This window comes from Rhinatrema bivittatum, chromosome 7, assembly GCF_901001135.1.
Source record: "Rhinatrema bivittatum chromosome 7, aRhiBiv1.1, whole genome shotgun sequence".
Taxonomy (NCBI): domain Eukaryota; kingdom Metazoa; phylum Chordata; class Amphibia; order Gymnophiona; family Rhinatrematidae; genus Rhinatrema; species Rhinatrema bivittatum.
The window spans coordinates 165918029-165931250 of record NC_042621.1 but is presented as its reverse complement, the minus strand read 5'-3'; the positions used below and the strand labels follow the sequence as shown (position 1 = coordinate 165931250).

The following is a 13222-nucleotide window of genomic DNA, read 5'->3' as shown; positions in this document are numbered from 1 at the left end:
TATGAATGTTTCCCTTGTTATAATTCTCAGTTTAAAACCAGGCAACATAACACCATAAACATTTAAAATAAAATTATAAAATCAATATAAAACTCCATATTATATCACCAGTGAGTGACACAAGTCCTTGCTTCATTTCACCATTCCCAGGCTGCTAATGATGCTTGAACTTAAGGCAAGCCAAGATATAATGTCCAGGTAAAGTGCTGTCTGTTTTGTGTTTACTCAGCAAACAAACTGAGGACCTAATGCAAGGCAAGGAGTTATATTTTTAGTCTGCTTTAATTAAAGTTTATGAAGAAGGACATAATCAGTCACACAAAATGTTTTTTTAAGCTTTGTATTTATTATAAGTGTTTTGGATATAATCCGTGTAACCCAACAAAGAGAAAAAAGAAAACAATAAGGCAAATTTTAAAAGCCCCATGTGTGCCAAAGCCGGGAGATATGAGAGTATCTCGGGCCGGCGTGCACCACACGGATTTTAAGTAGCGCCCGAGTATGTGTGTATCTCCTGGTACATGCACAAATGGGAAAGATGAAAGGGAATGGACCATGAACAGATCATGGGCAGTCCAGGGATGTAACATGAAATGTGCGCGCAACTATTTACTTGCAAAAGCGTGCGCCAGGATCCCCTACCATGTAACTTTACTTCTGCTATAGATGGCGTATAAGTAATGAAACAAAAAAAGGAGGCTAGTTAGTGGGATTTTAAGGGTTGGAGATAAAAGGGTAAAAGGGAGGCGTATTAACTAGGGGGTTAGGAAGTCCTATCCTTTACCTGGGCGAACTGGGAATGGACTGGGGAAACTGGTAATTGCATTGGCGTCTTTATCTAATAAAATCCTACCGCTTACATGGTAGAGCCGGCAATTTCGCGCTCATGCACATGTCCATATAAAATTGTACACATAAGTACACACACAGCTGATTTTAGATCATACGCATATATACGCGTGTAAAATATGAAATGGTCATGTCTCTGGGCGCAAGCTGGCATATACACACACATGTACGCCTGTGCGACTGTTTGAAAGTTATTCTCCCTGTATTTATTTATTTATTTACAATACATATTCCACAATAACCAATATGGTTGTACTAGGTAGATTGCATTTGATACATAAATAAAACAATAAAACAACAGCACAAATATATAGAACAATTGATAATTGTAAAACAAGACATCAAAATAAAAATGTAAAAATACATAGCTACATTAAGAAAACGCCTCTCTAAACAAAAAAGTTTTAAGTTTTTACAAAACATTACATAGTAATTAGCTGCAACTCGTCGGACAAAAAATTCCACATAACAGGGCCAAAAGCTGAAAAGGCCTGTAAACGAGTAGACTGTAAATGTACATTTCTAACAGAAGGCTCACAGCAAATTTTTCCCCACTGAACAATGACTTGACAAAGAAACACACTAAGGCCTGGATTCATCATTCTTCCCATCATTCTTCCCAGAATGATGAATCCTGCGAAAACGGGGGGCAGGCCTGTGAAAGCCCACAACCTTTGCATCGTGAAGTGTGGTGCTATTCGGCGTGCTACTGCCGACGATAACTTTAGTAAGATTATCGCCGGCAGCAAAGCCACCACTGACTCCACCCCCTCCCCACCACGATTCCGCCCCTCCCCGCCATGACTCTGCCCCAATCTAATTTGCATGCTATCGCATGCGAAAAGGGCCTTTTCGCATGTGATAAGCCTTTGGAAAATAACCCCCTAAGTTAGTAGAAAAGTACTTTAGTCCATCTTGCTTTAGTGACTTCAAAATGAGAAACAACTGCTTAAAACAAATACAAAACTTAACTGGAAGCCAGTGGAGAGTCATTAACATGGGCGTTACATGTTCTCTAGTTGATGAACCAGCATTAAACTTTCTGCAGCATTTTGCAAGTTGGAGCACATCCAGATGGCAGGCAGGCATCCCAACATAAAGGCTATTACAGTAGTCTATGGTCAGGGCTGGCATGACTATTAGGCGGGACTAGGCAGTTGCCTAGAGCGCCATAAGTGAGCGGGGTGCCAGTGTACGCGAAGGCACCATTTCCGAAATGTCAAAGGAGATATGAGAGCAGTCATGCAGCACAAACCAGAAAGAGATAGCAGAGTTGGTGAGTGCAACATGGAGTACACAATTTCGGGGAGAGAGAGCGAGCACTGAAAGAGGGGCACTTTCAACTCAGGGTGTGTTTTGCAGGGGGTGGTGGCCTTGTAGACATTAGAAAGTACAAATACTGGCCTTGTAGACATTAGAAAGTACAAATAGAACTACTGACTGGAAGTCTCCAACAGAAAGAACATATTTTAAGCAACACAAAAGCTTCAATTTATAAAATCCTGACTAGACAGCTCGAATTTGGGGAATAAATGATAAGCTAGAATTTATCTGCACACCCAAATTTCTAACATAGTCAGAAAAAGAAATAAGGTCTCCTAAAATAGATAAGTCTTATCATTTTCTTGGGATGGAATGGCAACTAACCCATGTGGCCTACGTCTTAGAGGGATTAAGGCACAGATGATTAGCCTGAAACCAAACACATATTTTAACTAAAGAATTTGAGATAAAAGATAAGGCCTCTTTAATATTACTCCAAATAGGAAAACTGATCTGGATGTCAACCGCATATACCTTAAAAATGAGGCCCATCTCTTCCATCATAAGGCATAAGGGTAACAAATAAATGTTAAATAAAATCGGGAAAAGGGCTATTTCCTAAGGTATGCCTCTTGACAGACTATCCTAGTTTGACATTTGAGCACCAACTCTTACTTGTACCTATCTTTCAACTATAGAGCAAAACCATTGCCAAATAGTCCTCCCAATGCCTAAGCTAGCTAACCTATTGAGAAAAATCGAATGACTCACAATATCAAATGCTGAAGACAGATCTAATAAAATCAGAACTGAAAATTCCCCCATCCAATTCGTGCAGAAGGGAATTGTACATCGACAGCAACAACATCTCTGTGTTTTGTCCTAATCTAAAACCACATTGGTGGTCCCTCAGAACATGACAAATCCAAAAGAAATTCCTCAAGTTGTACTAAGACAACCTTTGCTAATAACTGCAATCAAACACAAACTAGAAACAGGTCTAAAACTAGTAAAACCATCCAAAGACAAATTACCCTTTTTTAGAATGGGATGGATAACAGCCCTTTTCAAAATGGAAAGAACTTCACCCTCTTCCAAAGATAAATATATCAATTTACCCAAAATCTCAGTACACTTGTCTGCCAAGTAACAAAGCATCCAGAAAGGACTTACATCCAATGGAGTATCAATCACCTCAATTTTGGCCATAATGTTTTTAATTTCCACCAGGACATGCTGAAACTCAATCCAGTCCTCTCCGCTAGGAGATTGATATGTCAACGTAGACTGAGTTACATTTGGCCCAATGGTAAACAAACTATGTATTTTAGTCTCACAATAAGTCTAAAAGACTTGACAGTCAAAACTGTCTAGTTTATTAGATGCCTTAGAAATAATTAAAAGATTTCCCACTACTGAGAGGAATTCCAACAGATGATTTAGGGCTGTCTGAATTTTTGTTTGATAATACACCTGACTTGCTGTCACAGTGGCAGATCTATATGTCAGCCTGGCCTGTAGGAACAAATCCTTAGGTTCAGCTGATATAGGTAATTATAAAAGAAAAATGAGAAAAAAACAAACTAATGCTGTAAAATCCAAGTCCACAAGAAAGGGTGGGGGGGAGAGTGAATAATAAGGAAAAAATACTCCAGGAGTGGGAGGGAATAGAATTTATATTTGTGTCTTATTCAGTACATTCAATAACCAACTTCATCTAACCCACAGGACTTGAGGATGCAGGAACCGTCGCAAAGGGTGCCAAGTAGTAACACAATTTATCCTGAAGAAAGCTTTAATTGATCTGGGTTAGTAAAAACAAACGTATTCCCTTTCTATTAATAATTTACATTGAAATTGAAGAAAATAAATAGCACCAAATAATATAACTGCCTGATGTAATTCAAGAAATGTCTCCTCGCTGATTACATTGCTTGTGAATAATCAGGGAAAATTCTTATTTTATAACCCAGAAAGAGGAAATCTATTTAAAAAAAAAAGAGAGATCAAAGCACTAAATCTCTAAGTTTAAAGCAAAAGAGACAAGCAGAGTTGTTCTCTTTTTTACTTTTCTGGAGAGGTTTCCAAAGGAGCAGAAATATTCAATCTATCCAAAGAAATAAAAACATCCATGATCCCCTCTACAGAATCAGGCAGACGCTTATAACCACGAATATATCAAGCAGCTGAGGGAAACTTTGAAACATCCAAAAAATACTTTCTCAGGTTATCATATGAGGATATAGAGTTGACCTGGGGAAAATAAAAAAAAGCACAAATTACAGTATCTAAAGGCATTTTCTAAATATTCCACCTTGTTCTGCAGTGAAAGGTTTTCTATAGTCAAACCAGATTTAACCATCTGTAGAGCAGAAATGTGATTGTAATAAGAGTTCGGCTTTGGCTGATGATCACTCACCCTGCCAAAGCAATTTCAAGGTGATTTACAATACCTCATCCTGGTCCTTGAATCTAGTTGCTACACCAAAGGAGAGTTGTGTAAGACATCCAGATAAAGTGTCCTCCATCCGTGCAATAATTCGGCATAACTATTCACTAGAAATACTCTTAGGCGTTGAAGGAATCCTCTCAGCTGTTCCATGGCTCAAAGATGAGGCTGATACTGCTCTCAGGGCGCTGACCTTTAGTGTCCCTATAGCTGTTCTTTTTCCTTCTAACATCTACTGAGGGTCCTGCAGCTCCAGATAAACCAGCAACTGCTTGTCCTGCCAGCTGCATGAGGTTCTGAATGGTTGCATTGCCTTCCTGCATTTCAAGCCTTGTTTTCAGCTTGTACTTGTTACTCCATGCTGACTGACTACGCTGACTGCCTGGTTGCAAGATTCCAGAGGAAGCACCAAATTGAAGAAAGCCCTCCAGCAAAGACAGTGGAGTTCTCGTGCCAGGTTTTAACATTGTATCAAGGCTCAGGAGGATTGCCGATTCTTTCCCTTCAAGTGACCTTCCAGTGGGCCCCCCAACAGTAGGGATCAAAACCAGAGAAGAGCCAATAAAGACATCCATTAACCCAAGGAGAAGTGCTGGAGACTCGGTAGGTTACATTTTCACCTTACTCTTCCTTTCATCCATTGTAAGAAGATAAAAATAATGGAAAACAGCAACAACAGGTCAGTCTGAGGAGCTCTCTCTGCAGCTGCTACGGAACAAATGCCATTTTGATTTCTCTCTCCCCCCCCCAAAAAAAAAAAAAAATGTTTTTTGTATATTTGATTCCAAACAGTGTAAGTATTATTATTAATACAGCTTTTTTTTTTTTTTTGGCTCATTTCCAATGTTTTTCCCTACTGTCCACTCTCAGAATGATGAACCAAGTAAAGCAGGTCCTTTGCTGGCCAAGAGCTGGTAGAGTTTGAATGCCAGAAGGATCATATCTGCACATGTACTCCGAGACCATCAGACAGGGAAATCACACATGGGTCTTCTGTATCTCAATATACAACTCTGCAGACAAAGTTGAACCATTCAGTATTCAATATTTGACCCTTATTCTTCCTTTCTCTCTGTACGCTCACCTTGGCAAATATGCCTGGCTCTGTTACATACTGCGGAAAATATACTGAGATTGGGGCCTTCAGAGTTTTGGTTGATATAGCTCACTGTAGAAAGGTACAATGACATGATTTGTTTAATTTTTTTTTGTTTAATTAGATATATTTTCTGCCTGCCCCTAACCCACAAAAATCTCAATTTGGAGCAAGAACTTATTGTAACTTTGCGAGGATCAGAAATTCAGAAGATATTTTTATTGATGTATTTGGTTCACCACCCATGATGAAGATTCAGTTAATGGATTAAAATGTGATTTTTGGTGAATACCATATGTAAATAAAATATAATGTAATATTCCTGGAGGCTGAACTGGAGCTCTTCAATCCACAGATTTTTTTCACCCCAGCCCCATTCACTAGGTTTTCACTTCTAGCAGATTTTTCTCACCTAGGTAATAGTTGATAAGCGGCACTAAAAAAAAGCTAAGCCAGGCATTAGTAAGCTTCATCGCTGGGAGCATGTTACTTCTTCTAGGGCTTTATATGTAATGTTCAGTAACGATGTCTCTGATGGCTACAGCAAGATTTAGTTCTTTAGTTTAGGGACTGTGGGGGCTGATTCTTCAACTTTGCTTACCTCGGGTGCCTGAAAGGTAGTGTTATTATCAATTGGATCCATGTCAGCTGGCCAGCTAGAGTCAGTCTATGATTGCGTAGTTTTACATTTCTTAGAAATACTTTGACTTCAGATCTATCTATGCTGTGGATTAAAACCAGGACTAGTTCGGTCTGTCTATATGACATGGATCCAGTTGGCAGCCCTCCCAAAGCATAAGAGTTGAGCCCAGATGGCAAATGTGTTTCCCGCATGGAAGTACCTACCTCTATTACTGAGAAATCTCCATTCAGGTACCACTAGGTCATAAGTAACTGTATCTAGTGGCATCGATCACATATGACAATATTGACTATGGAAATTGCTTTGCTCAGAAAATTGGACATGCATCAGGTAAAACTGAGCTGCTAACTAGTTTTCTAATCTAGATTATATGGATAGTTTATGCTAATTACTCCAGATAAGAATACATTTTAAAGCATATTGGATATAATTTGATCAGGTTGGATGGTGCTAGTCATGTTTTGTATGATTCTGAAAACTAGAAAATTATTATTTTAATAAAAGTAGTTGCAGGCATACTATACCATGACATGCATATGAACTGTATTACTCTATGCACATTTTCAATACTATTTTTGCCCAAGGATATAACTTACAGAATTCTCTTCATTTGTATGTGCACGGAGATAAACCGCACTGCTGGCAGTATGGAACCTGCACTATGAAGGGTAACAAGGAAGGGTAATTGGTAGCTGCCAGCACATGCAGAGCACTATTAGTGACAAATGAAGAGCAAATTTGAACCTGAGCACTAAGGGCCTGTTTCAAGATGCCTGTTTTAACCACAGAAGGGGAGAAATATCCTTAGTGAATCTGGCCCTAAGTCAGCAGGGTATCTGGGGCCTATGGGTTCAAGAAGGGCTGGAAGGCATTTTAGTGCCCAGGGCAGGCAATTGTGTCTGCACCCCTTCCCCACCCCACCCCCAATTCCCACTTGGAACCTGCGTCTTTCTCCTCTCCCCCTCCATTTGGATTCCTAATCCTTTCTCCCCCTCTCTCTCTCATCTCCTCACCATAGCCTGAATGGTAGGAGGAGAGTGGCCCTCTTTCTGGCTTATTATCTATTGCTGTCTCACCCTTGCATTTTAGTCAACTTTCCACCCTCGAGGGGCATTTTGCCTTGGGCAGCTATGCCCCTCATCCTAGCCATGGCCTTGGTTTCAAGTCTTTCATCTACTATGTGCTCTCCTTGGCATCTTCTGCCACTCACTTTCCCTCCCTGAGCCGTGACCCCCCCTCCCCCTCCCCCACCTCATCCCCACCCCCTAGTAACCGAATAGTGAGGCTTTTGTCTCCCATGTTCCTTACCAGTTTAGAAGACTTTATGCAGTGTCCATTTACAGACTTGGATGAAGGCTTTCTAACAGACGTGTGCCTGCGCGCAGTATTACTTTATTATTTACTTATGAAGCAACACAGGTCCACTGCATGCTCAAGTTATTATGAAATATGTGTGTTGTTCATTTGTTAGCCAGGAAAGTTGCATTGAAATAGATGCCTTATTTTCAACTGGGTCCTGGAGGCACAGGTTGATAAAATAACTTGCCCCGGGTTACACAGAGAACCAATGGAAGAAGTGAGTCTTAAACTCCGGAGCCATAGGCACGGTGCCCTAAGGATTAGGCTGCTCCCTGTCACAACTGACATATAGTGACAACACATCAATTACTGTAATTCCACCTACAGAAACACAACTCTAATCTTTGTTTACAATGGATGGCGTAGTAACAAGTCGAACTGTAGCTTCATACCACATCTGACAGATAAACATGCTGGAGCAGCAGAAAAGGTAAAGCTTAAAACTTTTCAGCACCATCAAGCAAAGGTGACATGTGGACCACTTCCCCATCATTGGTGCTTTACAGCAAAACAAGCCGCCATTCTTGCTTGTTAATTGGCACAATGGGCTTTCAGCTGCGGAAGCAGTTGTCTTTCTCAAACAGCTGTTTATGGAGAAAGCCACCAGTGTAGTAGAAACTGTAAGCAGGACGGAAATCTTGGAGAATTTTAAGAGTACTCTGTGGATTCTGATCCAACTTTTTTTTTTTTTCCCCTTTGGTCGCTATGCAAGTCACATACTCAAGCCGCAGGCATTGGAGGCTGGAATAATAGCAACCCCCTCCTCGACTTCCTGTGCAAGGGAACCCTGCGAGCACAGCAGCTCCTGCTACACATGCTTATTTTCATCCCTATGATCCCATCACTTTTTCATCTGTTGCTATTTTGGCTCTGGCTAGGGTCACTTTCCAAATGCTGCTCTCGGCGACAGACATGTCAGTCATTGTTTGAGCTAAGGACAGAACCCCACAGTAGAGTAATGGTAAGTAACCAGGGCAGACTCAGTAGCACAAGCCAGTCAACAGTTCAGCTGTGGCAAGGTGATTTGTATTCTAGTGACAGGACACTGAACGCAAAAAAGCAAAGTGCTCAATATGCAGCCCCCATTCCTGCTACAGAATTTTCAGGCGGTTCCGTTATTACCTCATTAGTGCATGGCATACAGGCCACAGAAACTGTGATTCACTTTGATCTCACAGGCTGTGTCTGAAACTGCAAAGACCTCCTAGATAATTATCAAGGAGGTGGATTTACATGAATAGTCGAAGCCCCTTTCTGGTACCTCCTGCCAAAAAGACAAATCTCTATTAAGGTGGCTGTCATGAAAGAGAAATTCAGCACATTATAATGGTGGGTTATTTGCAAGTGAAATTAAGCAGACGTGAACAACATTGATTCTTTAAACTCTATTATTATAGCTTTGGCCTTGCATTGACTATGGGATTGGGCTCAGTCACTGGACTTGGAGAGCAGAAAAAGTACAGGGTGCATTTAAAAGCTTCTGTCCCTCGCTCCTGGAAATACTTGGGTGATTCTTGGAAGGTCAAATCTGTACTTTCTGGATAACTGATGTTAATGGAACCCATTAATTCCAGCTCAATCTTCAGATCTACAGAGATGCCATTAAAGAAATATTATATTTGCATTTAAAACCTCAGAACGATCTTGTTAGTAGTTAACATGCAGAACCCCAATGTATCTCAGTTATTCTTTACTTCAGAAAACATACATATCTGTTTAATCATTTGCCAGACTGTCAACAAGAACCGTGTCCTAACTAACAGAAGGCAGAATGGCAAAGACATACGAGTAATCAATGTTTCCCTTAGAAAAAAAACATAACAAAGCTCTCCACGTCCTAAAACCTTTTGCTAACAAAAGACCGAGACAGAAATGCCTTTAGCTGTAGCACTTGGCAAAGGGCATCAAGAGTCATATCAGAAATCTCTTTGATTTCTAAATGCATGGAAAAGAAAAAAAAAATCCTAAGTAAGTAGGGGGTGGGCACGGTTTGGTAAGTTTCCTGCCTCAGTTTCCCCAGTCTCTGGAGGACACTAAATAACTGAGCCAATCTCGGCCGCTGTCAGATTCCTGACTTTAAAAGTTCTTCCAAGAAAGCACGAGCTTCGCAAACCATCGCTGCGTAAAACAGTATTGCATTAAGAGAAAAGCCGAGCTCCTCCTGCAACACCATGGCCGATCGCAGAGCACTGTGCGTTCCTACGGTCCACAGGGGGATTTCTGCATTATATCAGCAGAGAGCCTGCAGGATAGAGTCTGACAGACGGCGTGCAGAACCCTCCACCCCCACCCCACCCCTTAAATCTGGGGAAATCTGAAATACATACTATGGGAGACAAAGAAAAAGAACCCCCCCCAAACCCACCTCATTCCTCTGGAGCTGTAGAAAGCTGTTGAGATAGCTGGAGTTGAGAGAGGAGCCCAGGTCGGTGCTGGTTTTCGTGTAGTTGTTGAGGTCCTGGTGGGCAGAAGAGGGCTCGGGTCTGAAGGCATCAAAGGCGCTGGCCTGGTGGGTGTCCTGCAGGGATAGGTAGACCCAGTTCAGGAGCTGGGCAGGTTGGTAAACAGAAGCACTGGTGTCTATGGCTGACAACAGGCTCATCTTTACCAAATTCAGACGAGCTGGCTCACTCTCTTTCCCCTGCCTTGGAACAAGAGCTTGCTCTCTCAGCTTCAGTTTGTTTCTCTTGCTTTCTTTCTTTTTTTTTTCTAGTTCTTGCTTCACTTTAAAAAAAAAACCAAAAAACTTTTGGAGACTTTTCTTGTGCTCCCGTTCTCCTTGGCCCGTGATTTCCTTTTCCTCCCTCTTTTTTTAACGGGATCTGGGAGCTGCTAGCCCGAGTTCTTGCAGATCGGGCATAGCTGCAAAGTTATCTGGAAAGGGGGAGTTGCTTAAAATGAAGCAAGCGACTCCTGTTTGCACTCGGGATATTTCAGTCACTCAACAACCCAGGGAGTGAGCTTCAGAGACACCTAGTGGCTCCAAGTGCAAACTGCAACCACAGGGCGATCGAATGAAGATCTTCAAGATGGAATGGAGAGAAGACGTCTTCAGTCACAGAAAGAAGAGATATGTTGTATTTGTTGTGGCAGGAATGTTCCTCCTTGATGTGCTGTGCTGGTCATAAGAGAAGGAGAGCAATGCAAAGTGTGCAATCGGGATGAGACTGCACTTCTTTCTGTTTTCTTGCTACTGCAACTATGTTATGTTGAACTTTCTCTGTAACTTCAGTACAGATATAAAAGTGTTTTCTAAACCAGATGATATAGGGCTTTTGTTTTGCATTTCGTAATTCTTTTCCCTAATTAATTCCTATGGATTTGGCAACTTCGATTTTTTTTTTTAATTGTTCAAATAGGCCATAGTAGGACTGAAGTGTGAGAAAGTGTTGTCACTTATTCAGTTTCAGCTAACATCACAGTGGGAACATAGGCAATGTGTCCTGGTGGGCCTTTATTGTTGTCTGTGAAGTTTTTTGTTCAATTTATATTTTACATTTGGATGTTTTGCCTTAATCCACACTGACAATTTTTATTGGATCATATACTGTATGTTGCAAGGAGGCTGATAATGTGAAAGATGATTCTGAGGCAAGTCTTAAAATCCACCTTAAGGTGGCTTATTCACTTTTCAAATTGTATAAAGCTTTATTTTTAATGAATTTTACAATTGAACACAAGAATCATCTTGTACCAGAAAAAAGGAGATAAGCCTCAAGATCGTGACACAGAAAAATAAAGAAAGAATATATAAAAGTAAATATCACTATAGTACATATCCCTAAGTAACAAGAAAAAAAGAAGAAACAAAGAGGATAAGGAGTGAAAAATACAATGAAAAAAAAAAGATAAAAAGAAAACCTCGAGAGATTACCCAGCTGCTTAACATCTAATTTAGTGGAACCTATATTAAGAGAGTTCCCTAGGCATGGAAGTCAAGGAACATCTGCTACTGTGAAGGTTCAAAGAAAATATAATTAGTTAAAATATTTCACTAAACACATGCAAGGATATCTTAAGGTAAATACCCCCTCTCCCCCCATGACAACACTTCAGATCTCATTGAAAGAAACTTTTTTCTGCGCTCCTCTGTTATCCTGGTAATACCTGGATATATCCAAATTTTCATTCTGTGGAATACCTGTAAATGATTACGAAGAAAACCATCTGATCACAGAATTTCTATATGAAATAAATGCGAAAGAAACCAGTAAAGTTCCTCTCTTAAGGACAACCATCTCCTGAGATAATTCAAGAATGTCTGTCAAATTTAAAGAAGAGTCTGGCACTTGGTTTTCTGGTGTTCCATCTTCACTTTGAGGTAAATAGTAAGCTCTAGAGATAACAGGCCTAGCATCTGGTGGAATCTTAAGAATTTGAGACAGGTAGCTCTTACATAAATTATTCAGGGAAATCATTTTGATTAGTGGAACATTGGAAACCCTTAAATTCAGGATTCTCAATGCATTCTCAACATTCTCTAACTTTTTTTGGAAATACCAGGTCAGACTGATCTAGCTTATGCTGGACATTCTCAACTGTGGTAATCTGTGATTCCAATTCTTCAAATTTTATTCCATGGGTGGCAACCAAACTTTCAGTAGCAAGGACACAATGGTTGGTATCAAGAAGAGTAGCAGTGGTTAAAGAAGAAATAGCTGATTCCAGTGATAAAAGTGCATTCCAAACAGCGTCCAAAGTTATCATGGCTGGCTTAATCAATGGTGGTCTGGATATCAGACATACCTTGACATCCCCGTCGCCTGCTCTTATAGGGGTGTTAATGCCTTCCTCAGTCCTGGGAAGAGTTGTAGCAGAGACATGGCCCATAAAATCATCTGTTCTCAAAGGCTCAATTAGAGGTGAAACCACACTATTTCTACCAGAATCCTGTGGTCCAGCTCCTCTCAGCGACAGCATTCTGTGCCCCCCCCCCCCCCTTCAGGGTGCAGTGGCTGAGCTACCTTATCAGCAGCAAAAGCACTACCCAGAGGGGAAGGCGTTATCAGCACACTGGGGCTGCGTGAAACAACTTCAGCCGTTGGAGCCACCATTCGTTCTGCGTCAGACTCTGAAACGGCCTGTGCTTCCGGTGGGATTGACGGTGGAGCCGCGAAAAAGCTCTCGATCCGAGGCTGTTGTAATTCCATCAAGGGACAAGAACATACATTCTCCCTTAATTTCGCCTTCCATTTAGTATGAGGCATGCTGGGAACAAGAAAATTGGATCAGGAAATAAAACTGGGGGAGAGCTCTCCCAGCTTGTCTCTCAGGCAGCGGCCATATCATCAGGTGTGTTTAACATAGAATGCAAATTTGATTTGATGGAGTAGCTGAATAATTTTCTGCCAGAAATGTTTCTAAGTCATATGAAATATAATAGAAACATAGAAATATGACAGCAGAAGACCATATAGCCTATCTAGTTTGCATATCTACACCAATTGCTTGGCTTTACAATCTCTACTACTCTCATAGAGATCCTCTGTTTATCCCATGCTTTTTAAGAACATAAGAACATAAGAAATTGCCATGTTGGGTCAGACCAAGGGTCCATCAAGCC

General features: G+C 40.9%; 1 protein-coding gene across 1 annotated transcript in view; it reads right to left on the bottom strand.

Annotated features, from left to right (window-relative positions):
* ZCCHC24 (zinc finger CCHC-type containing 24) overlaps positions 1-10530 on the bottom strand; it is a 299762-nt gene extending 289232 nt beyond the window's left edge. Inside the window, exon 1 of the mRNA XM_029609493.1 lies at positions 10025-10530. Coding sequence (XP_029465353.1) covers positions 10025-10261 — 237 coding nt within the window. The 5' untranslated portion in view covers positions 10262-10530. The remainder of the gene's footprint in view (positions 1-10024) is intronic.
* Between the last annotated feature and the right edge of the window lie 2692 nt (positions 10531-13222).